The sequence below is a fragment of the Suricata suricatta genome, chromosome 10, assembly GCF_006229205.1.
Source record: "Suricata suricatta isolate VVHF042 chromosome 10, meerkat_22Aug2017_6uvM2_HiC, whole genome shotgun sequence".
NCBI classification, from domain to species: domain Eukaryota; kingdom Metazoa; phylum Chordata; class Mammalia; order Carnivora; family Herpestidae; genus Suricata; species Suricata suricatta.
The window spans coordinates 124,163,664-124,189,958 of record NC_043709.1 but is presented as its reverse complement, the minus strand read 5'-3'; the positions used below and the strand labels follow the sequence as shown (position 1 = coordinate 124,189,958).

At 39.6% G+C, this 26,295-nt stretch overlaps 1 protein-coding gene across 11 annotated transcripts in view; it reads left to right on the top strand.

Annotated features, from left to right (window-relative positions):
* The first annotated feature begins 13,986 nt into the window (after positions 1–13,986).
* Positions 13,987–26,295, top strand: part of ABI1 (abl interactor 1) — a 102,661-nt gene continuing 90,352 nt past the window's right edge. For 3 of the 11 annotated variants that reach the window (XM_029953400.1, XM_029953398.1, XM_029953399.1), the window contains exon 1: positions 13,988–14,257. In XM_029953400.1, coding sequence (XP_029809260.1) covers positions 14,141–14,257 — 117 coding nt within the window. In that variant the 5' untranslated portion in view covers positions 13,988–14,140. Of the gene's footprint in view, positions 14,258–26,295 lie in introns of all 11 variants that reach the window. The other 8 variants (XM_029953402.1, XM_029953403.1, XM_029953401.1 and 5 more) reach the window with 5 other exon arrangements.

Sequence of the window (26,295 nt, the reverse complement as noted above, 5' to 3'; positions counted from 1 at the left end):
CCTAACCCACAATGTGACTTTATTTGGAGACAGGGCCTGTGATAAAGATTAAATGAGATCATAAGGGTGGAACCCTAATCTCCTAGGGCTAGTGCCATTACAAGAAGAGAAAGAAACACCAGAGCTCTTTCTCTCCACTGTATGATGACATAGCAAAAGGTGGCCATCTGTAAGTCAGGAGGAGAGCTCTCACCAGGAACCAAATTGGCCAGCAACTTGATCTTGGACTCCCAGCCTCTAGAAGTATGAGAAATAAACTTCCATTGTTTAAACAACCGAGTATATGGTATTTTAGTGTGAAACCCCAAGCAGACAAAGATTCCAGCCATACTTCTGAAAGTCATAGCTGATGGAATAGAACAGGGAAAAAAATGAAGCATACATATAAGAAAGGAATTATTATTTTTAGATAGAATTGTCTGTCTAGAAAAATAACATTTAATAAACAAAAATACTATTGAAATTAATGTAAGAGTTGAGAAGGTGAATAATTTAAGGTATTCAAAATCTATAGTTTCCTATTAGAATATTGGAAAACAGGGACGCCTAGGCATCCGACTTTGACTCAGGTCATGATCTCACAGTTCATGGGATCGGGCCCCGCATTGGGCTCTGGGCTGACAGCTCAGAACCTGGAGCCTGCTTCAGATTCTGTGTCTCCGTCTCTCTCTGCCCCTCCCCCACCCATGCTCTGTTTCTCTCCATCTCAATAATAAATAATTTTTTTAAAAACCCACATAAAAGAATATTGGAAGACAAAAATCAAGTCCAGAACATTGGCAATAATGTGAACCTAGAGGGTAGTATGCTAAGTGAATTAGACAAATATATACTTTACTCATATGTGGAATTTAAGATACAAAACAGATGAACACACGGGAAGGGAAGCAAAAAAATATATAACAACATAGAGGGGACAAAACATAAAAAACTCTTAAATACAGAGAAGAAACTGAGGCTTGCTGGAGGGTTTGTGAGTGGGGGTATGGGCTAAATGGGCAAGTAGCGTTAAGGAAGGTACTTGGGATGAATCACAGGTTTCTTCTCCTGAAGTAATTATTGCAGTATATGTAAGTAACTTGGATGTACATTTTTAAAAATCAACTTTAAAGTTTAACAAATAAAAATATTTTTAAATATAAAAAAATCAAGTCCAAATAGATTAAAGACTTAAACATGAAAAGAAAAACTGCAAATTTTTAGAGGATAAGGCAGTCTTAACTGATGCAACAAGATTAGGGAAAGTAAATGAGATATAAGAATCAGGAAAAAAAAGTAAATATTACATTATTTGCAGGTGATACGTTGTTCACATAGAAAATTTAAGGGAAGCTACTATTATTACAACTAAGAAAGGATTCAGGAAGGTTGTTGAACATAAAATCAATAATGATCTTTTAAAACAAGAGTTATACATTACAAAATGTAATAGAAAAAATATTCACAATAGAAATAAATTTCAAAGTTCTAGAAATAAAAGATGTATAACATCTTTTTGGAGAAAAATTTTAAAATTTATCTGGGCATGAAAGACCGGAATAAATAGACATATGGGTAATTATAAAGATGAAAATTCTTCCCAAATTATCCATAAGTACAATATAACTCCAATCATAATCTCCATAGTACTCTGAAGAACTTTATAAACTGACTCTAAAAACCCTACAGAGGGGCGCCTGAGTGGCTCTATCAGTTGAGCATCTGATTTCGGCTCAGGTCATGATCTCAAGGTTCGTGGGTTTGAGCCCCATGCGTTGGGCTCTGTGCTGACAGCTAGAGCCTGGAGCCTGCTTCCGATTCTGTGTCGCTCTCTCTCTCTGTTCCTCCTTTGCTCGCATTCTGTGTGTCTCTCTCTCAAAAGTAAATAAATATTTTAAAAATAAATAAATAAAAACCCTACAGAAAGGCCCAGAACAAGTAAGATGATTCCAAAAGGAATGTAATGGAATGTTATATTAATCAGGGTGGGCTCACTGCTACAGTCAACAACTGCAGTATATCAGAGGCTTCACACAATCAAGTTCATCTGCCATGAACATCACAGTCCAATAATAGTCAGTGGCAGAAGAGCAAGGGGGAGGATGATTCTTCTCCATTTAGTCTTCCAGGAATGCAGGATCCTCTGTCTAGTGGCTCCACCATCCCGACAGGACGTCGGAGTCTTCCACTATATCTCCTGCATCCAGCCCAAAGAAGAGGCGTGGAGAATCTCAAGGGAGATTTTTAAGAGCCAGGTCTGCAAGTGGCAAATGTTGCTTTCTACAAACATTTCGTTCGTTCAACCTAACTTCAATCATGACTGAAAAATTTTAGGGGCAGCTGAGTGGCTCAGTGCATTAAGCAACCCACTCTTGATTTTGGCTTAGATCATGATCTCCTGGTTTGTGAGAGTGAGCCCCACTGACAGTGCGGAGCGGGCTTGGGATTTTCTCTCTCTCTCTCTCTGTCTCTCTCTCTCAACATGAATAAATAAATATTTTAAATGACTGAAAAAATTTAATATAGCTAAGTTTCTAGAGAAAAAGAAAACTTGGCAAACAAAGGGCAGTCTCCACCACAGAAGATTGGTCCTGCCCAGGAGCATACTTAAAAAGCATTAGCGGGGCGCCGGGGTGGCTCAGTCGGTTGAGCGTCCGGCTTCGGCTCAGGTCATGATCTCACAGTTTTGGGTTCAAGCCCCGCGTCGGGCTCTGTGCTGACAGCTCGGAGCCTGCAGCCTGCTTCGGATTCTGTGTCTCCTTCTCTCTCTGATCCTCCCCTGCTCGCACTATCTCTCTCTGTATCTCAAAAATAAAACAAACAAAAAATTGAAAAAATTTTTAAAAACCATTAAAATTTAAAAAAAAGCATTAGCAATTAATAAGTGTGTGATATTCGTGGAAGAAAAGTCATTTAGTTTATAGTAGTGGGACAGAATAGAGAACTCCGAGATAGGAATTAAAAATTATTGGAGAAAGTATGAACTATTTACTAAGTAGCAGTCGCAGAACACTATATAGAAACCAAAAATAATGAGATCGATCCTTTCTTCAGATATACACATAATAAATCCCACACAGATTAAGGATTTAATGTGTAAAGTACATCTTTAAAGTCATTATTATAGGGATGCCTGGGTGGCTCAGTCACTTGAGCGCCCCGCTTCGGCTCAGGTCATGATCTCATGGTTTGTGCCCCGCGTCGGCTCTGTGCAGACAACTCAGAGCCTGGAGCCTGCTTCGGATTCTGTGTGTCCCTCTCTCTCTGCCTTTCCCCTGCTCATAATCTGTCTCTCTCTGTCTCTCAGAAATAAATAAATGTTAAATTAATTTTTAAAAAGATCATTAAAAGTAAAATAGAGGTGCCTGGGTGGCTCAGTCAGCTAAGCCAGGTCTGACTTTGGCTCTAGTCATGATCTCACAGTTTGTGAGTTCCAGCCCCATGTTGGGCTCTGTACTGACAGCTCATAGTCTGGAGCTCATGTCAGATTCTATATCTGTCTCTCTTGCTGCCCCTCTCCCCCTCATGTTCTGTCTCTCTCTCTCCTCCAAAAATAAATAAAAACATTCAAATAAATAATAAATAAAAATAAAATAAAATATTAGTTCCCATAACTCAACAACAACAAAAATCAGATTTTAATATGGGCAAAGGACTTGAATAGATATTTCTCTAAAAAAGATGCAAATGGCCAGTGAACACACTAATTTTTTTTTTAATGTTTTTTATTTATTTTCGATAGAGACACACAGCATGAGCAGGATAGGGTTAGAGAGAGAGAGAAATACAGAATCCAAAGACAGAACATAGTAAATTTTTAAAAATGTTTTTAATTTATTTTTGAGAGAGACACACACACACACATACACAACATGAACAGGAGAGGGTTGGTGAGAGAGAGAAATACAGAATCCAAAGACAGGCTCCAGGCTCTGTCTTTGGCATGGGGTTTGAACCCACAAACCATGAGATCATGACCTGAGCTGAAGTCAGATGCTTAACCTACTGAGCCACCCAGGCACCCTGACCAGTGATCATATTAAATGATGCTTAACATCACTAAATCATCAGGGAAATGCAAGTCAGTTGTTTTTGGTTTCTTTTTAGATGTTCTATTTCTTTCCTTTTTAAAAAATTAGCACATTTTAAAAAGTTTATTTTATTTATTTTGAATGAGAAAGTGAGAGAGTGAGCAGGAGAGGGGCAGGGAGAGAGGGAGAGAGAGAGAGAGAGAGAGAGAGAGAGAGAGAGAGAGAGAGAGAGGGAGAGAGAATCCCAAGCCGGCTCCAAGCCGCCAGAGCAGAGCCTGACATGGAGCTCGAACTCAGGAACAGCGAAATGATGAGCTGAAACCAAGAGAGTTGATGCTCAACCGGCTGAGCCACCCAGGTGCCCTGTTTTCTATTTCTTTATTGATCTTTTCTTGTTCACACAGTGCTCTCTTGACTTTCTCCACATCTTTTCTTTTTTATTCTTTGAGCATCTTTAAAAACAGTTGTTTTAAGGGTGCTCAGTCTGTTCAACGTCTAACTCTCGATTTCCGCTCAGGTCATGATCCGAGGGTTGTGGAACTGGATTGGGCTGCTTGTTGGGGTCTGTGCTGAGCTTGGAGCCTGCCTGAGATTCTCCCTCTCCCTTCCCCTCTCTCCTCTGCTTGTGCTATCTCAACCTGGCCGTTGTTTGAAAGTCTGTCAAGTGTATTTGCCATAAATTACATCTTTAAGAGTGACATTTGCTATTGTTTTGTTTTGATTGAATGGGCCACATATCCTATTCTTTGTTGTTGTTGTTTTAAATTTTTATTTAGTTTTGAGAGACAGAGCATGAACAGGGGAGGGGCAGACACAGAATCTGAAGCAGGCCCCAGGCTCTGAGCTAGCTGTCAGCAGGGCTCGGACTCATGAACCGCAAGATCATGACCCAAGCCAAAGTGGGCCACTTAACCAAATGAGCCACCAGGCACTCACATCCTGTTCTTTGTATGTCTTGTGATATTGTTGTTGTTGTTTTTGAATACTGGGCATTTGAATCTAATAATGTGGTAACTCTGGATATCAGATTCTCCCTGGTCCCCAGGATTTCCTGGGGGTTTTTGTTAATATTTTTTGTTTATTGTCATCGTTTATTGATTGTTATAGTCTGCCTCTGTGCTGAGGATCAGCCTGTGGTATAAACTAAATGTCTTCTCAGATCTTTTCTGAACCTGCCTCTGGACATGTGGTCCCTTCTAATCTTTCATGTATTTGCAGTTGTTTTTCTATGTCATAATGTTTAATATCTGGCTCTGGAAAGGGGATAAAATCTAAAAAGTGGGGGGTAGGGTACTAGCCTTTAAAGGCCCTGGAAATAACTTCAAACAACAGAGAGGGGCTTGCAACCATTGAGAGAAGTGCTATACTTCTCTGACCAGACGCAGTGATCAGTGATTAGACCCCTATATTTGGAGGAGAGGGTCTTTTTTGCCCATTCTGGCACCCACAAGCTGTATGCAGGCTGCTGGAGAATTACCTGCAGATCTACCCGCCTGCCATGTGACAGGAGGTGGGGGATGGGCAGGTGCTAATGTGCTAGGTGCTGAAAATGACCAAAAGTGGGGCGCCTGGGTGGCTCAGTCATTAAGTGTCCAGCTTCTCAGGTCATGATCTCACAATTCGTGGGTTTGAGCCCTGTGCTCTGTGCTGACAGCTAGCTCAGAGCCTGGAGCCTGCTTCAGATTCTGTGTCTCCCTGTCTCACGCTCCCCTCCCCACGCTGTCTCTCTCTGTCTCTCAAAAAAATTAAATAAAAAACATAAAAATAAATAAATAAACATTAAAAAATTAAAAAAAATTAAAAAACATAAAAGAAAATAACCAAAAGTGACTGCAATTCTCCTTCACATTTTTTTCAGGAAGTTGCAAACTGTAGATCGACGCCAGAATAGTTACCTCAGGCAGATTCTGCCAGTGCAATTATTGCTTACTTGCTTGGGGAGGCAGATACCTGGTACTTCCTACTCTACTGTCTCCCCAGAATCCTCTCGTGAACACTCACTTTTCAGCTGATGTGGCCTGGGTAGCTGAGTCAGTTAAGCTTCTGACTTGGGCTCAGGTCATGATCTCATAGTTTGTGGCTTCGAGCCCTATGCCAGGCTCTGTGCTAACAGCCCAGAGCCTGGAGCTTGCTTGGGATTCTGTCTCCCTCTCTCTGCCCCTCGCCACTCATGCTCTGTCTCTCTTTCAAAAATAAATAAACATTACAAAAAACTACCTGGTGGTGTGCTAGGTAGTTTATGGTTAATTTATTATGGTTATTTATTACTCTCAAAATACAGGAATTAGCAAGGTTTATATAAATTTCCCAGATTCTCATAGGTGGTGGACGGTCAAGGTTGTATTTAAAAACATTTTTTCTAATGTTTATTCATTTTTGAGAGACAGAGCATGAGTAGGGGAGGGGTAAGCAGAGAGGGAGACACAGAATTGGAAGCAGGATCTAGGCTCTGAGCTGTCAGCACAAATCCTAACACGGGGCTCAAACCCACAAATTGTGAGATTGAGATCTGAGCCAAAGTTGGACTCTTAACCAACTGAGCTAGCCACCCAGGTGCCCCAGTAAAGATTATATTTAAAACAAATGAAGGAAGACACTTCCAAAACAGCCGAATATGAACCTTCAAAACATGCTCCTACAATGAGAACAATGAGAACACCATCAAGATTTAAAAAAAAATGACTTTTCTCCAAATTCTGGAAATTAACTGTAACTATTAAAAATGAACTCTGGGGGAAGCCTGGGTGGCTCAGTTGGGTAAGCATCCGACTTCCACTCAGGTCATGATCTCGTGGTTCCTGAGTTCCAACCCCGTGTCCGGCTGTACACTGACAGCTTGGAGCCTGGAGCCTGCTTTGGATTCTGTGTTTCCCTCTCTCTCTGCCCCACCCCTGCTTGGTCTCTGTCTTTCTCATCTCTCAAAACTGAATAAACATTAAAAAAATTTTTTTTAATTAACTCTGGAAATCAAGGAGAATTTATTCAAGAAAAACAGCTGAATCCAAGTAAGAACAGCAAGCTTGGTAATGTTTGAACTTACCTTGTTTCCACTTCTCTCTTTCTGGCGCTGCCATAATCTTGGAAAGGAACTGTCTGACGGTCATAGTACTTTGAAAACCTTCATCCTAACAGCCTCTCAAGAGGAAGAACAGGTGGGGAAAGTCCCCAAAAGCCCGATCCCCAGAGAATTATCACTATTTGACCTTGCTGGCATCTCCCTGGAAAAACCCCATTCTCTGGGCTGATCTTTCACTTGACTTGGAACTCGCTAGCACCAACAATCCTATCCTCAGGGCGTTTGTCAGAAACCAATCAGGTTTTTTGGTTTGTTTTTCAATTTTTTTAATGTTTATTCTTGAGAAAGAGAGAGAGAGGGAGACAGTGACATTTCAATGGCTGTGGCAGCAATAACAATAGGGGCAAATAAAAGGTTGAATCAAAAACTTGAAAAAATCTGAAAAATCTGGAGAATGAAATGTCTAGAGAGGGTTTTGAAAAGCAGCAACATATTATTTCTTTAATGTTTATTTGCTTTTGAGAGAGAGAGAACACAAGTCGGGGAGGGACAGAGAGAGACATACACAGATTCTGAAGCAGGCTCCAGGCTCTGAGGTGTCAGCACAGAGCTCAGCGTGGGGCCCGAGCCCACAAACTGAGAGATCATGACCTGAGCCCAAGTCTGACGCCTAACCAACTGAGCCTCTCATGTGCCCTATTTTTGGAAATCTAGAATACCACAAATATGTGCAGAGTTATGCATGTCCCCAGGAGACATTGAAACACTGAGCAGATACTTCAGTGGCCGCAAATGACAAAGAATACAGATATTACAGAATCAGTTCAGAAAAAACATTAAACAAAAAACCAACTGACAACGACAAACAGGAACAGCATCAAATCCTGGGTAGAAACCCAGATGTTCTTGCACCACTGGACATGGCAGTCTGGATAACACCCAGGGCTACATGTATATTTATTGCGAAAATTTCCCCAGTTGTAGTGAACCCTTCAAGCTATTATTTTCTTTGATTACTACTCTTTCTGGAAGAGAGAACACCAATCTCAGGGTGTTCCAGTAGTATTCTAATAACTGTTTGAACATGTCTCCATCGCCAAAGCTGATGATTGGAAAGAAGAGCCAATTCCAGTTGGACTAGTCAGGTTTTCTTTTTGAGGAATATGGGTTTGGAAAGGAGGGAAACGAGCTGAGGATGGGCTTCTGGAATTGTGGAGATGAAACAGTTGGTGCCCAAATTTGCCATGCTTTCCACCATTTAGAAAGGGTAGCAAAAACAAAACAAAACAAAACCTTTCCAAAGAAACAAGGCACTAAATGAGAATACTACATGTGTTCCTGATGGCCTTCCAAATGACTGATTGCTTTTGTGGTTTTGAGTTCTCTGAACGAGCCTGAATTTTCATAATGAAAATGTTTTCTTCTTTTTCGTTTTCCCCTTTTGTCTTTTTCCTTCTTTGTGCTACCTTGGGTTTTGTTTTCTATAATTTCCAATTAAAGAAATCTTAACTTTACATGGATTGTCATGTGTCTTTAGAATTTTTAAATATCATTTTGTTCACTTGTTAGGGAAAGAGAAATACCTCTCGATATTTCCAGCACTAAGAATTTATAAAACCATTGGAAGGGTTGGAGGGACAACGTTCAGGGTACGACCATTACTAGCCAGTTCACGGCGAGGTTCAAAGAATGAGATACTTGTTACTGCTGGTGAGGTCAGCTGTTCCAGAAACAGTTCTGATTGTCACAAATGCCTGCAGCATCTTATTGAGGTTGAAAATGGAAGGTGAAGGAGGATCTGTTGATTCAGCAACTTCCAAAATTAACAAGTGATTAATTCATTCAAGCCATGCTGGAAGTATTGCAGCTTCTGGAAAAAAGAAAAAGCAACCTGGGATTTCACTTAAAGGCAATATTTTTCCCTGCATGACTCCAGGAACTGTGCATTTTTAGCTGCTGTTAATTTTTGTCATGATAACAGCTTGCTCCACACTAAAACAACATGGCATTCTGCAATGGCCTGAGTTAGCGTGTTTCTGAGGGAGATCTTTTCCCCCATGTTAAAGGAATAATCAGACTTGCTTGAACACTAGCCTGTAGGTCTAGCCTGCTACAAATAGGACTCTATATGAAAGGATTTCCACAACCAAATACGATAAAATTTGAAAGAAGGTTTACAATCCATTCTATCTCCTGAAATCCTCTTGACTTGTGTAGGTCTTGCTAGACTGAGGGGTGCCTGGGTGACTTAGTTGGTTGGGTGGCTGACTTTGGCTCAAGTCATGATCTCACAGCTTGTGAGTTAGAGCCCCATGTTGGGCTCTGTGCCTGCAGCTCAGAGTCTGGATCCTGCTTCAGATTCTGTGTCTGTCTCTCTGCCCCTCCCATCACCCGCTCACACACTGTCTCTCAAAAATAAATAAACATTAAAAAAAATAAACTGGGGGCGCCTGGGTGGCTCAGTCAGTTAAGCATCTGACTTCGGCTCAGGTCATGATCTCACAGTTCGTGGGTTCAAGCCCTGTGTCGGGCTCTGTGCTGACAGCTCAGAGCCTGGAGCCTGCTTTGGATTCTGTGTGTGTCTCTCTCTGTGTGTCTCCCCCGTTCATGCTCTGTTTCTCTCTGTCTCAGTAATAAACATCAAAAAACATTAAAAAAAATAAACTGTTTGAACAGATCATTCTATTAACCCTCCTTTTTCTCTGGAGATTCCTGGATGGTCTTATTAATTTGAAAAGAAACAAAGAGAGGTAATAATTGAGGGTTGTAGATACCTAGCATGTCAGTTAATCCTAGAATGTACTATTTTGGGGACTACATTGTGTCCCCTGCAGAACTTATATTATATATTGAAGTCATAACTTCAAATACCTTAGAGTGTGAATATATTTGGAGACAGGGCCTTTAAATTAGGTAATTAAGGTGAAATGAAATAGAGGATATGACCCTAATCTAATATGACTGGTGTCCTTATCTAAAGACAACATTAGGCTAGAGACACCAGGGTAAAGGCCCTACATGAGGACGTAGAAGGTAACCATCTACAAGCTAAGAAGAGGGGCTTTAGGAGAAACCACACCTGCTGACACTTTGATTTCTAGCCTTCAGAATTTTGAGAAAATAAAAGTCTGTTATTTAAGCCGCTCCATGTGTGGTATTTTGTTTTGGCAGTCTGAGCAGACTGATATATCATCCCCACCTTCTTTTTGATAGAGAACATGATCAGGTCACACAGTGGTGGTGGATGGGGACAGCACGGAATTAGGGGGAGAATCCTGGTCACTTTGACTCCTTGTTGATTTCCATGATACCACATTTCTAGTCCATATTCTGGTTTGTTGACCACACACTTCGAATTTAGTGTCCTGGGTTGCAATATTGTCCATTAACTTTGCAGAAGTCTGAGGTTCATTAGGTATGCAGTGGCACTTGTGTCCCAGGTAACAAGAGAAGCAGTCATGTATCCAGTCAGTCCAAATTATTTCCTGGATCATCTCTTAATCCTTCTGAACTAAGATCTTTATGATTATCAGCAATCTTCTGTTTCAAAGTTGAATATATGAAATTTCAATTTATCCCCATGCACATGTGCAGAATTCGAAGTTACAAACTCTTCTATAATCAAAATGGTTATCGTGTCTAGACATCCATGATTTCTAGCTTGAGCCTCAGCATACATCATTTAGTTTAATAGAAACATTCTTTATTCTGTTAGGATTTCTTTGAAAGACATTTAATTTTAATTTATTTGAACAAAACCCACAGAAAAATGTTAAATCAGTAAATAGTTTAAAGGTGCACATTTTGGGAGAGAAGCTGGACTTGAGAAGTATCACGATGTTCATAATTTAGTGTCACTACGTCTACTTGCAATTTTTAATGTTAATTATTGGTCATTTAGTCACCTTTGTAACTTGATGAAGAAAGTTGTCTCTTCTCTCTTTTTTTAAAGGGTTGTACGATTTTTTATCATACCCAAACTAGAAAAAATATGTAATTTTTTCCCCTCTCCTTTAATATTTGAAGGAAGGGATTTTTAATCTGCCTGTACTTTTTGTGGGGTCAGTTTGAGTTAGATATAATTTAGTTACAATAAAACTCACTGATAATAAGTGTGCAATTTAATAAAGTTTGAGAAGTGCATTTAGTCATGTAACCTCCACTACAATCATTATCATCACCTCTAAAAGTTTACCTGTGTCTCTTTGGAGTCTGGCCTCTTGCAAAGCCTGATCTGATTGCTATAACTAGAGTTTTGCCATTTCTAAAATTTCATGTAAATGAAATAATACAATATCTAGTCAGGTGTGTGTCTGTTTTCTTTCTAAAAATTTAAAAAATTTTTGTGTTTTTTTAAAGTTTATTTTTGAGAGCCAGAGAGAGACAGCGCAAGCAGGAGAGGGTCAGAGAGAGAGGAGACACAGAATCTGAAGACAGGCTCCACACTCTGAGCTAGCTGTCAGCACAGAGCCTGATGAGGGTCTCGAACCCGCGAACCATGAGATCATGAACCTGAGCTGAAATCAGATACTTACCCGACTGAGCCACCCAGGTGCCACTAAAAAAAAAAAAATTTTTTTTTTTAATGCTTATTTACTTTGAGGGAGAGAGAGAGTGTGTGTGTGTGTGAGAGATGGGGAAGGGCAGAGAGAGGAAAATAATTCCAAGCAGGCTCACCTTTTCGGGGCTCTATCCAATGAACCACGAGACCATGACCTGAGCCAAGTTCAAGAGTGTGATGCCCAACCTACTGAGACACCTAGGCGCCCCTGTGTCTGTCTTCTTTTACTTACAAATTGCATTTGAGATCCGTCCATGACTTTGTGTTACATTACATTACATTACATTTTGTTGCTGAATAGTATTCTAATGTTTGTTTATCCAAACTGTTTGAAGGACATTTGAGTGGTTTTCAGCTGTTAGTGATTATGTATACAGCTACCATAAGCATTCACATAGTGGTTTTCAGGTGAACATAAATTTTCATTTCTCTTGGGTAAATACCTAGGAGTAGGATTGCTAGGTTATATACTAGGTATATGTTTGGCTTTATAAGAAAATGCTGTACTGCTTTCCAAAGTGGCTATAGCAGTTTGCAGCCACTAACATATGACAGTCCAATAATTCTACATTCTTACTAGCACTTGCTCTTGTCAGGATGTTTTTTTATTTTTATTTATTTTATTTTTTAATTAATTAATTAATTATTTAAATATACTTTGCTGTCAAGTTGGTTTCCAATTAACACCCAGTGCTCATCCCAACAAGTGCCCTCCTCCATGCCCATCACCCATTTTCCCCTCTCCCTGACCCCTCATCAACCTCAGTTTGTTCTCAGCATTTAAGAGTCTTTTGTGGTTTGTCTCCCTCCCTCTCAACTATTTTTCCCCCTTCCCTCCCCTATGGTCCTCTGTTAACTTTCTCCTGTTCCACATATGAGTGAAAACGTATGGTATCTGTCCTTCTCTGCCTTATTTCACTTAGCAAGTGAAATAACTAAAGTGCTGGACTCTTGATTTAAGCTTATGTCATGATCTCGCAGTTTGGGTTCCAGTTTGCACTGATAGTGCACAGTCTGCTTGAGATTCTCTCTCTCTCTCTCTCTCTCTCTCTCTCTCTCTCTCTCAGCCTCTCCCTACTTCAAAAAACAAGCATTAAGAAAAAGAATATATCCCCTTTCAATAGCTTGAATAAAATATTTGGATTAATGAAAATATTGAAGGTTACTATGTCTATTCCAGATAATTATGGGAGAGTAAGCCATTTATTGATTTATGGACCTGGGAATCTTTGGGAATCTGGTGGCTGGAAGTAGTTCTCTATTTCATGCAGGAGACTTAAGTTTTCCTTTTATAGGTTTTATGGCTCCTCGTAAAGATAATAGTCACTAAATACCTATTGATGGGCCAATTTTTAAAAATTTAATCAAGTCATGTTATTATTCCTATAGTTGTTGTGGTTGGAATTGACTTAATGGAGAGCTGAAAATTGGAGTTTTGTATGATCTTTGTATTAGTTTCCTCTTTGGCCTTTGGACAACACTTTTCATAGCTCACTACACCAAAACATATTCCTGTTGAAACGAAAAGTTTGAAATACAGGGCTTTTTACACTATTACAAAGCAGTGGAAAAAGACAACAAAATGATTTTACCCAACGTAGAAACAATGCTTGCATAACTTCAAAAGTGTAGGGAGATACTTGCAAAGAGTCAGAGAAAAAGCGATTAGGACGAGATAACTTTTTTTTATTAAAAAAATTTAAAAGTATTTATTTTTGAGAGAGAGAGAGACAGACAGACAGACACAAAGTGTGAGAAGGGGCGGGTCAGAGAGAGAGGAAGACACAGAATCTGAAGCAAGCTCCAGGCTCCAGCTAGCTGTCAGCACAGAGCCCGACACGGCGCTTGATCCTACGAACTGTGAGATCATGACCTGAGCCAAAGTCAGGTAGTCAACCAACTGAGTCACCCAGGTGCTCCTGGAGGAAGTTTAGAAAGTAAAGTCAGAGCCGCCTTATATCTAAAAAACACAAAGGAAGTTAAGATTTGGCTTTCTTCATATTCTAACCCTTTTGAATCCCATGTCAGAACTTATATCTCTAGTTCACTAACATTTCCTAATCAACCACGTTCTGCCAAGTTTCGCAGCTTTCTTGAGGAAAGAATTTTAATCTCTAGAATCACCCTGTGGCGCCATCTGCCGGAGTTGCCGGGAAACTCTGCACTTAAGCCTCCTCCCTGGGTCTTCATATACGCTCCTCCTCGTTCTTTTCCCGAGGTTCACCTCACGCATGCGCTTTGGATGAAACGCCTAGGCTGTGACAGACTACACTTCCCAGAAGACCATGCCAAAGGAAAAAAAAATCCCGTGGTCGCGGGGAGTAGGAGGGAAAGGCGTGAAGGCTCGCGAGAGAATGGTACTGAGGCGGCTGCGCGAAGTGGGTGGAGCGGGGTGGAGAGAGTGAGGAGGAAGAGGAGGAGGTGCCGTCCCACAATACCAGGCGGGAGGGCGGTAGGCGGTTTGTATCCGGGCTGTGAGGTGCTCGGCTCCTCCGCGGACCTTGCTGCCTCTGTCTCTTTAACGCGAGAGGAAGCGATGCAGAGGGGTGGAAAATGGCAGAGCTGCAGATGTTACTAGAGGAGGAGATCCCGTCTGGCAAGAGGGCGCTGATAGAGAGTTACCAGAATCTGACCCGGGTGGCTGACTACTGTGAAAACAACTACATACAGGTGAGGAGCGCGGGCGGGCGGCCGGGCGCTGGCCGGCCGGGCCGAGGATCTGCCGCCTCTCGCCCGATGTGACCAGCCCACTGGGCGGGGTGGGGAAGTGCCCTAACCTCAGCGGCTGCCTCAGCCCCAACCCCAACCCCAACCCCCAGCCGGGGAGAGCAAGTGGCCCGGCTGAGGGAGTCGGGCTGCGATACAGGAAGTGGCTGTGGTCGTTGAAACCGATAGAAGGGGAGAGAAAATGGGCGAGGGAGCCCGGAGCTCGCCGCCGCCGCAGCCCCCCTGCTGTCCGTCTCCTTTCGGGCTGGGCCCCCCGGGTCGTGCTGCCCCCCCCCCCCGCCCCCCAGCAGCCTTCTCTTCGCCGGGCTTCGGTCTGGGAGAGCCAGCTGCCTCTCCGTCCGGAGTGGGGTCTAGGACCGGGAGGGAGAGGAGAGGAAAGGGCAGGGACGAGGCGCGGGGAGGAGCAGCAGAGGGAGAGGAAAAGCGGGGTGTGTGTCGGGGGAGGGCGAGGTGGGGGCGATTATGTCAGTTCAACCCAGAGGGTGTGTCTTTTATTTATTTATTTTTTTAAAAAATTTGTCATGAGTCACATTACTCAGACCTCCCCGAGGAGAGGAGGAAGCGGGTGGGAAGTGAGGGAAGGCGTCTAAGAGAAGTTAATCTCCAAATTCCTTTAATTGAAGGTTTGTAAATTTGCCTGGCTGTCCGTTTTCAAGTCGGGTTTTTTCCCCCCTTCTCATCATTTTCACTTCCGTCCCACTATAATGTATTCTAGAGGTTGTTGGGACTGTCGTTATTATAAACATAAATTATCCTTAACTACTTGGAAAAATGTCTTACTGTCTTCCCCAAAAGTTCTTGAACTGTTGGCTTTAAAAGTAACTTAAAATAGAATGGTGCAAGCGCCGGTTGCGTTTTCTGAGGTTTCTCTCTTTCCGACCAAAGTAAATGCATAGAATATGAATCCAAATAGGTTACCGAATATATTTCTTCTTAGGATCATAATGTAAACTGTTATTGTAAATTTACTAGGAGATTCTTGGGGTCTTATTTATGACAGATTTTCATTTTTTATTTTAATGATTGAAAGTGATTTATGTTGTAGTTTGGTTTGTAGATCTTTAACTGCTTAAACCTAGCAGTTTGATATAGAAGCAAATAACCAGCCGAGTCCTTTGTATCAATATAATGGCATCAGAAATTCGCTTGCTCGGATAAGGCATAGGCCAAACTTACTTTGAAAGATGAGGGTTATTTAATTCAAAGTTAAAGTATTTATAGAAGTGCCTCACATGTGATTATTATCTTTAAGAATCTATAGTTTCTGTGTTGGCAAATGCTTTTCCTTATTTTTAGAAGGAGATCCTGTTTTCAGGATATTTTGAATATTTCTCAATATTGGTGTTAGTAACAGATATGTAGTAGCACCAGTAGGAATTTATCTCATGAACTTTTTTGAGCTTTTACTTTAGGGGTTCCAGTAAATAAACTTGTTGAATTCCCACCATGTCTACTGTATTACTTGTTTTTGCAAACTTTGTAGTTTTAAAAGATATTTTAAAATCTAAAGAAATATGGTTATAGTTTTCCCATAGAAAAGTGATCTTACAGTTTATCTATATTAAAATATGCAACTTTTATTCAGCTTAACCCCAAAAGCCTTAAAATTGAGGTGAATCTCAACTTGCTGAAGGTTCTGAAGATTTTGAAAGTCAAACACAAAGCACTGGAAGTGAATATGCCCCGAATCCAAAAATGTCATTTCTTTGTAGAAGTCAGTAAAGAAGTACTTCATAAAGGGGTGGCTATTTTTGTTGTACGTGTTGGGAAATCTGACAAATATATGGTGTGGTAACTGCTGTGTGTTAGCAAATACAAACATGTTTTAACGTGTCTGTTGACGGTTTTTTCAAGGTAGTTGTGTGCCATAAGCTATTCATTCATTCATTTATTTATTCATTTCCTTCCTTCCTTCTTCCCTCCTTCCTGCCACCATCATGTAACTCTGAAGCACTTTTTTAAGATTCACTGGGAATATTCCTAGTTAAGATAAGTTATGTTACTTGCTTCTCCTGCAGTCTCTTTTACACACGTTAGTACTGTGAACATGTTAGTACTATGGTGCCAAGAGCCACTGCCAGTGGCCCCAAGTTGTTTTTGGTGGTCCTAAACTTGGTACCTGTGAGGCATTCTGATCTTAGGGGGTTAAAGATGAAATTCACACATAACGTTTATCTTAGTAGCCTTGAAACTTTGGGCAACATGTTGCAGTCTACTGGCTAGCTGCCTTCCTGAGACGCTCAGACAGGCTCAGGCCCAGACAGGCTGAGAAGATGAAGACTGGAAGTTGATCTAGGAACTGTCTTTGTGACATGCTGTGCTGCCAACTTTGGTGCTGTGAAGAGGGTACAAATCGTGCTAGACCTCCTTTAGGCGTCTTTTGAGATCTTTCTCTTTCTGATTGGGTTATAACCAATATCTTATATAAACATACCACCGCCCAGGGAAATATACGGTCACTTGTGTTTTGAGAATTTTTTATACCCAAGGTGATGTTTTTTTATCCTGAGAATTCAATTTTCATGTTGTCCTACAGTTTGGAAGTTAGTTCATTTCAGGTGAGCTGTTTAGCTGACAAGTTCTTTTGGCGGTAGTGGAGTTGAGCCTAGAGCACGTGATTAGCTCTTCAGGTCCTGTTGACTTTAATTAGTAAATTGTTTTATTAATAGCAGAACTTCTCAAGAGTGTCCCTTCTTAGAAAAAGGAATGGCCTTTCGAAATTGCTATGGGGAAATGATATTCAAAATAGAAAGTGTTTTTTATATAGATAGAAGAGAACTCTGCTTTTTTCTGTCTCTGAATTTTTTTGATGGCTTCTGTCAAGGACAATCACTCCTCAACTTGAACACACTCATCTGGCCCGTTCCCTTTACTCTACATTAGGGTCTCTATTATGTTTGTCATGGGCACGATTTTGGGGAATAGTAAGGTAAGCTAAGTGAAAAGGAGTAGAAATTGCTTAAGAAAGGTTTCTCAGCATGCAGATTGCTAGATTGGGTAAGGACGTAAAAGTCTTCCATACAGCTTAACTTGTTAATTTAATTTTTCTGCCTGGAATTCCCCCATCAAGAGCTACATTTGGATGAACAAGTATATTCTAAAGTCTGGGAGTATGAAGGGGATATCATTAGTGAGCTACTTAGTTTAGCTTGTTTACCTTCTCACATGATGTTAGCTTATGCTCGTTGCTCATTATGCACATCTGGTTTTGGAAGGCAGGTAAATTTTGAGCAGGAATACTTTGGAGTAGGTAAAAAGCTAGTGTTTCTGATACTGCACAGTGTATGCCAGCTTAAAAATGTCACTTAATTATTGCAATAATTCTATGATTTCTCTCTCTCTCTCTCTCTCTCTTCAGATGATCAATCTGCAGTTCAGAATCAAATACCTAGCCTAAAGTTCTGTTCTTGTGTTAGATAGTACCTGGAATCAAACCCAGGTTTTCTGATTCTGTATCTTAAGTTCCTTTTAATGAACTGACTGAATGGGGTGTTTACCTTAGAGAGGATAGAAAGCTGGTGTGAAGAGGGTAATGAGCACCTCTTCTGTCACAGTCTCTGCTGGTTGATTTATATTATCTTTTAACAAATTATAAAATTTTATTTTTAAAAGTTTATTTATTTTGAGAAAAAGTGAGTGCATGAGTGGGGCAGGGGCAGAGAGAGAGAGAGGGAGAGAAAGAATCTCAAGCAGGTTCTGCACTGTCAGCCGGTAGCCTGATGTGTGGCTCAAGCTCACAAACCATGAGATCATGACCTGAGCTGAAACCACGTGTCGGACGTTTAACCGACCCTGCCACCCAGGTGCCTTGATTTGTATTATCTTTGTTTGATCATACAGTTAGTAATTGGCTGTCAGGGTTTCTGCCTCATTCTGAGAGGCTTCACAGGCTGCACTCATTCCATTATCACACTGTTTCTAGACTCAAATGAGTCTAGAACTCAGAGACTGGTTCAGAAATGTCATGGGATAATTAGACTCTTGTTAGGCAAACTAGGAACCTAACAACTATTTTACCATTGTTTCTTTTGAGTTCCAAGTTGCGAACATCAGAACAAGTATGTTTATAATTTGGGGCTTGATTTCATCACTAAAGGATGGTAGCTTTGGCACTTGAAGTTTGAATTTTAGGAGTCACAGTCTAGTATTTCATTGAGTTTAGCAGAATCTTTTTCCTTTCTATGCATCCTTGCCTGTTTTTTAAATTCGGATTCAGCTTTGCAATTATGATAAGAGAATTTGTAGAATAATTAGTAGAAGTTAACAAAAAGTCTAGTTTCAGAAGATTGAGATTAGGATGGATCGGAAATGGTAGAATTCTTAGAATTGCACTTTGCATTTTGAGTACAGTAGTTAGTGGCTAACAAAATTAGAGATATAGGTTGGAAATCTAAATAAGTTAAACAGGGTTTTAGTAACGTACAGTGTGGTGACTATAGTTAATAATACAGTATTGTGCATTTGAAAGTTGCTAAGAGAGTAGCTCTTAAAAATTCTCACCACAAGAAAGAAAAAAATTATAGCTAGTGATGGATGTTAACTAGAGATTTATTGTGGTGATCATTTTGCACTGTATACAAATATTGAATGATGTACATGTGGAACTATGTTAGGACAATTGTATTTAAAGTAAAACAAAAAAGGGCTTTTCATAATTTCATGAAAGATCCTCAGTTAATTGTTAAGAATAATCTATACCATGTCACAACATGTTTATTAATGCTGTTGTGAGGTAGGATCTAACCTTCCGTATTAGGTCTTAGGAAAGTCCAGTCATAAGAATAGAATATTATATCAATTATTAGTTAATAATACTCAAGAATGTGGACTATTCTTTATGACTGTATGTCATTTAAAGGCTTGTATTAGTGGCACCTGGGTGGCATAGTCAATTAAGTTTCTGACTCTTGATCTCAGCTCAAGTAGTAATCTCAGAGTCATGAATTCAACCCCTGTGTTGGGCTCCATGCTGGGCGTGGAGCCTATGTAAAAGAAAAAAAAGGTTTTTATTAAAACTAGTGTCCTCTATTTTTCCTTTTGCAACTTTAATACCAATAAGAACTTTACCTGTGGTGCTTTGATCTAGACCTGGTCTGTTTAGATCCTGAGTTTTACCATGGTTGTCTTTTGGACATGGTTTTTTAGAAAATTGTTAAAATAATCCCTTAGGATGAAGATACTTTTATAATTCCTCCTGTGTGCTTCTCTTCCTCTAGTTGGTTTTGATAGCCAGAGAATGCTGTTACTCCTTGTAATAGAAGAAAGGTATTTGGGCAAATGGGGGTCCGATCAGTGGTTGTGGTTGTTTAGAATAACCCTATTTATCTTGAGTGAAATTTGTCCTATGAATTAAACATTGGTGAGTTAACAGACAGGACTATATTAACTAGAAAGGAAGAGGACGAAAATTGGGAGACGACGTTAAATATTAGGAGTTTATGTAGATGTAATTCCACGAAAATTTCATGTTGGTATGAAAATTAAGGTTAAAATAATATTTAAATGCTAATTTAAGGGTATTAAAAAACTTTGGGGGTACCTGGCTGGCTCATTTGGAAGAGCATGTGACTCTTGATGTTCTCTTCATCTCGGAATTGTGGGTTTGAGCCCTACAATCAGTGTAGAGACTACTAAGAAAAAAATTTTTAAAGAGTTCAAATTTTGGGGGAGCTGTATATTTTTTCTCCTGTCTTTCTGTGTTGATCGTAATCTCCTTTGAAATTATGGTTTGATTTTAGAAGAAATAATAGTCAAGCCCCAGAACCAGAAACTTTTTAGTCCTTAATATTTAATGACAGTATACTGCAAACTAAGGGATTTTGAAAAGATTACAGCATTGAGAAGATATTTGGAAAATAGCAGTTATTGGGTTTTATTTTTATGTATGTATGTATTTATAGTTTATTTATTGGGGTGCCTGGGTGCTTGGTTGAGTATCTCTTGATTTCAGCTCAGGTCATGATCCTAAGGAAGTTAATGTGTATTTGTTATCAGATAGATTGTAATTTTTTATATGTATCTGGGTTTTAGCAACTTCAGCAAATGTTGGCAGAATTGTGATTTATGTTGATTAAAGAATGTTGGTAGGACTATTTCAAATATATCTTAAAGTGTAAGGAAACTAATTTTAAGTCTTATTTTACTAATAATTAACACTAATTAAAAATACATTAGGGAAATTTCAAACATACTAAAAAATGGAGAGAATAATATTATAAACCCTCATATATTCATCAACCACACTTAACCGTTATTAACTCATGGCCAGTCTCCTTTCATCTGTATTCCTCTTAAATCTCCCTACCATTATCGTAAAGCCTATCTTTTGTGTATCATTTCACCCATAAATATTTTAGTATATACCCCTATAAGATAAAGGCTTATTGTTAAATCCATTACATAACTTTTATATGTTGAGAAGAAAAGATAATGAATGTTATTATAATTTACTGGTGACAAAAAGTAGAGAGCTTTAAGATGGTTAACATATTTTTAGAGTTAATGTATTTTTAATTTATAGCTAATTTGGTAGTGTTTCCTGCCACAGGTTGATTAGATATAGCTATGTTATTTGCTAATGGATTTTTTTTCTTTTTTGAGGATTTAATTGCTTTATTAAGCATTTCATGGATGAGGATCATCCCACGTAACAAGTAGAGGGGAGCTCCCAGGCTAAATATTTTTTTGAGGCATAATGCGTGTAATATAAAGCCAACCATTTTAAAGTATACAGTTCAGTGGTGTTCAGTACATTTACAGTGTTGTGCAGTCATTATCTTGATCTAGTTTTAAAACATTTTCATCACCCCTCAAAATAACCTGTACTCATTAAGCAGTTTGTTATCCCTACCCACTTAGTGCTTTCTGTCTTTCTGAATTTACCTAGTCAGTATAGTTCATGTAAGTGGGATTATACAATATGTGGCCTTTTGTTTCTGGCTTCTTTCACTTATATTAAGCATAATATATTTTTAAAATGTTAAAAAAATTTTTAAATGTTTTATTCATTTTTGAGGATGGGGAGGGTCAGAGAGAGAGGGAGACAGAATCTGAAGCAGGCTCCAGGCTCTGAGCTGTCAGTATAGAACCTGATGCTGGGCTTGAATCCATAAACCATGAGATCATGACCTGAGCTAAAGTCGGACAACCAACTGAGCCACCCATGCACTATTTTTAAAATACTCATTTATTTTGGGAGAGTGTATGTTTGCTCACGGGAGCATGAGTAGGGTCAGAGCAGAGAGAGAGGGAAAGAGAGAATGCCAAGCTGACTCCACATTCAGCAAGGAGCGCAATGTGGGGCTCGATCCCACAACCATGAGATCATGCCCTGAGTGGAAACCAACTGATGCCTAACTGATTGAGCCTCTCAGGTGGCCCAAGAATAACATTTTTGAAGTTCATTCATTTTATAGCATGTATTAGTACTTAATCCCATTCCTTTTTATGGCCAAGTAATATTCTGTCCTCTCCCTCCCTCCCTCCTTCTCTCTCTCTCTCTCTCTCTCTCTCTCTCTCTCTGTATACATATAAATGTGATATATATATCACATTTTGTTTATCCATTCATCTATTAATGGACATGAGTTGTTTTTAACTTTCGGCTATTGTGAATGATATTTGTATGACTATTCATGTATGGTACTTGAGTGACTCTTCAATTTTTGTTTTATGAATATATGTACACACACATACACACATACATATCTAGGCGTGGTTAATAATGTTTTGTTGTGAGATATATAACTATCTAAGTTTGCTCTATAGTACCATTATGTTGTGGTGCATGAGCAAATCCAAGGCATCAACATATACTGAGAATTTCAGTGTAAATTGATAGAAAAGGCTTAGAGCCTAGTTTTTCACTTTCTGTATCAGTTTAACTTCCCCCCTAATTACAAAAGTAATATTAAATATGATAATTATGCAAATTAAAAAAATTTTTAAATTTATTTTTGAGAGAGAGCAACAGTGTGAGCAGGGGAGGGTCAGAGAGAGAGGGAGACACAGAATCTGAAGCAGGCTTCAGGCTCTGAGCTAGCTGTCAGCACAGAGCCCAATGCGGGGCTCAAACCCACGAACTGTGAGATCATGACCTGGGCCGAAGCCGGATGCTTAACCGACCGAGCCACCCAGGTGCCCCTAAAACTTTTTAGAAATATATTTGGCTTAGAGAGTTAGAAGTTGGTGGAGCATATGACTCTTGATCTCAAGGTTGTGAGTTTGAGCCCCATGTTGGGTATAGAGATTACTTAAAAATTAAATCTTGGAACCTCGCCCGGGAATCACAGATCCCAATGAAGGCCTTCTTGGCTCCATAACTTGGTCTCTCTCCTTTCCTCTCGCCTCTGCCTCCATCTATTAAACCTTACAATATAAACAAAAATCAAAAACAAAAAAACAAAATGGAATCAACAAAATAAGCCAAAAATGCAATGGAAACCAACAAAGCCAAGAGTTGATCTCTAAATAGACAAAATAGACTCATCTTAGAAAACACTGACCAAGGAAAATAAATAATATGTAACACCATAAATGAAAATAATAACATAACTATAGTTAAAAAATGAAGATGTCTTTTCAAAAAAAAATTAAATCTTAAAATCACTTTTGTGTACAGCCTTTAATTTTTTTTAGTTGCTTCATTTTTTAGAGAAAGAGTGTACATGTGGGAGGAGATTGGGGCAGAGGGAGAGTGAGAGAGAGAATCTTAAACAGGCTCCGTGCCCAGTGTAAAGTCCGACAGGGGGCCTGATCCCATGACCTTGAGATTATGACCAAAGCTGAAATCAAGAGTTAAGACATCCAACCAACTGAGCCATCCATGTGCCCCTGTGTACAGTCTTTAAAAAATGTATCTAAAATTTATGCTGTACAGTTAGTAAATTCATACGGTTTATTGCAAGGCAGAAGATATTTCAATGATTTTAAGAACAAAAAATTCTGTAAATTCTGTGAGATTATGTAATTACTAAATTGAATGTCAGTTCCTACTGAGAGCTTAAATGAAACCTAGTATGCAAGATGTGCATCTGGATAGTCTCAGCTGCTTTTAATTAGAGCAAATTTTTATTTTTTATTTCCTTGAAACTTAAAGGGAACAAAAATACCATACTGATGAAAGTGTATACTATTATTATTTTTAAATGTTCATTCATTTATTTTGAGGGAAGGAGGGAGAGAGCGAGCGAGCGTGCATACATCCGAGTGGGGCAGCGGCAGAGAGAGGGAGAGAACATCCCAAGCAGAGAACCCCGATGTGGGACTCAGTCTCCTGAACCGTGAGATCATGACCTAAGCCAAAATCCAGAGTTGTATGTTCAGCTGACTGAGCCACCTGGGCACTCCAACCAACATTTATTTTAAAAAGCAATGCGATGGAAAGAGATTTTGAATGCCATTTTAAAATTATGGATGCTACTCAAAAGTGGGCTCTTAACAAAGCCCAACAGTCCCCCTGAATTTTTCACATCAGTATATTCTTCCATTCACCATAAATGGTTTTAAATTTTCTATTCCCCTTTTAAAATCTTTTTTTTCTCATTTTTTATTCCAGAGAGAAAATAGTCCTCATTACTATGACGTATCATTTCTTGCCACTATATTTCCAAGTCAACTAGCATCCTTATGTGTCCTATTTTATTTCCTTCTTGTAATGGGGGGGAGTTGTTCTTCCTCCTTCCTAAGGTTCAGCCTTATCTTTGCTCTGAGTCCCATTCTCTCTTACTTTTTCAGAAAATTTGAACTCTTCTTTCTTTCTCTTTACTGAATTTGTGCAGTTGGAATCAAAACATCTTAAGTCTCTCCTTCGTGAGAAAATTATACTTTGATTTCATAGATCCATGTAGTAATTGACCTCTTTTTCTCATGTTGCTTAGATGTTTATTAAAACTGTTCTCTACACCTTCTTCCATCCCTCACTTTGCATTTACTCTTTAACCTGTTCTGTTTTGTCTGTCATCTTCACTGCTCCCTGAAATTATGTTCAGAAACCTACATGCCACAAAATTGATTGAATACTGGTTAGTTCTCATTTTGCATATCTTCTCAGCATCATTTCATACAAGTGACTATTTTTTATTTTGAAAAGCTAATCCTTCGGCTTTCTTTCCTCTTTTGACATTCTTTCCTACTTTTCCTATTAGTCTCTGGCTCCTTGTTTTTTAAGTATTTTTTTAAATTAAATTTTATTATTTCTTTAAGGTATTAGATATTCTTTTTTTTTTAAATTGGAGTATAATATATTAACAATGTTAAATTAGCTTTAGGTGCGTGATGTCATGATTGGAGAGGAGTCTATACATTATGCAATGCTCAGTACAAGTATCTTACCATCTGTCACCATATAATGCCATTACAGTACAGTAGACTATATTTCCTATGCTGGTCCTTTTATCCCTGTGACATTCATTCTACAACTGGAGCCTATAGCTCCTATTCCTTTTCAACTATTTTGTTCAACTTTCCACCCTACCTTTAAGTATTAAAGTGCCTTTGTGTGAGCTCCTTTGTATACATACCACTTTAGGTCATTTTATTTATTCCCATCTGAATGATCCATGTTCCACCGAAGTTTAGACCCGTATATCTAATTGCCTAGTTGATACCTCTGCTTGTTTGAATCCATGAGCTTCAGACTTAAGGTGCTAGAGACTGAATTCATCACCTTCCCCCAGTCTCCTTTACTAGTATCCACTCACTCATTTATTAGAAACCAAGGCATCATTTATTTTATTTTAGTTTTAGTTTTCTTTCTTTTTTTAAATGTTTTTATTTATTTATTTTAGAGAGAGAGAGAGAGAGAGAGAGAGCGAGCGAGAGAGCATGAACAGGGAAAGGTCAGAGAAAGAGAGTGAGACACAGAATCTGAAGCAGGCTCCAGGCTCTGAGCTTCAGCACGGAGCCAATGTGGGGCTCGAACCCATGAAACATGAGATCATGACCTGAGCCAAAGCCGGATGCTTAACTGACTGAGCCACCCAGGCGCCCCTATTTTTATTTTTCGAGAGAGTAGCAGAGTGGGGGAGAGGGAGAATCCTAAGCAGGTTTCATGCAGGGCTACATCCCATGACTCTGGGATCATGACTTGAGCCAAAACCAAGAGTTGGATGCTCAACTGCCACCCAGGTGCCCCTAGAACCTAGGCATCATTCTTGACACCATTATTCCTCCTTGCCCCCTTCTCCCAATTCCTCTGTAACTGGTCCTGTTAATTCTTCTGAAGTATCTCTTAAATTTGCCTATTCCATCTCTACCACCCCTGGTAAAGCTTAGACAACTGCTATAGCTTCTGATTGTCTTTATATCACGACATATCTTCCCTTGGTCACATCCCCATTATCTTTATTGTGGCTCGAGTGGTATTTTCATTTCTTTTTTCTTTTAGAGAGATAGCGTAAGCAGAGAAGAGGGGCAGAGGGAAAGAAAGAGAAATTTAAGTATGCTCCACACTCAGTGTGGAACCCGATGTGGGGCTTGATACCATGACCCTGGGATCATGACCTGAGCCCAAATTCAGAGTTGGATGCTTAACTGATTGAGCCACCTGGGCGCCCCTTGAGTGGTATATTTAAAAGAGAAATCTGATTATGTCACTCCCCTTTAGCGATTCCCCATTAAGTATACAATCCCACAGTGAGACCAAGAGGCCCCTATATAGGATGGACTCCCATCTTTCTAGTCTTGCAGCATTCATCCCGTTGCCCTCATCTTACCAGTCATATTTGCTTTTCAGTTTTTGAAATTTCATTCTTTTCTGCCTTTGCAAATGTTGTTTTCTCTCTCTTTTTTCTTAATTTTAGAGAGAGAAAGAATACGAGGGAGGGAGAGAGAGAGAATATGAATTTCAAGCAGGCTCCACACTTAGCACAGAGCCTGACCCAGGGCTCAATCCTACAATCCTGGGATCATGACCTGAACCAGAATCATGAATCAACTGACTGAGCTACTGAGGTGCCCATAATGTCATTATCTTTGACTAG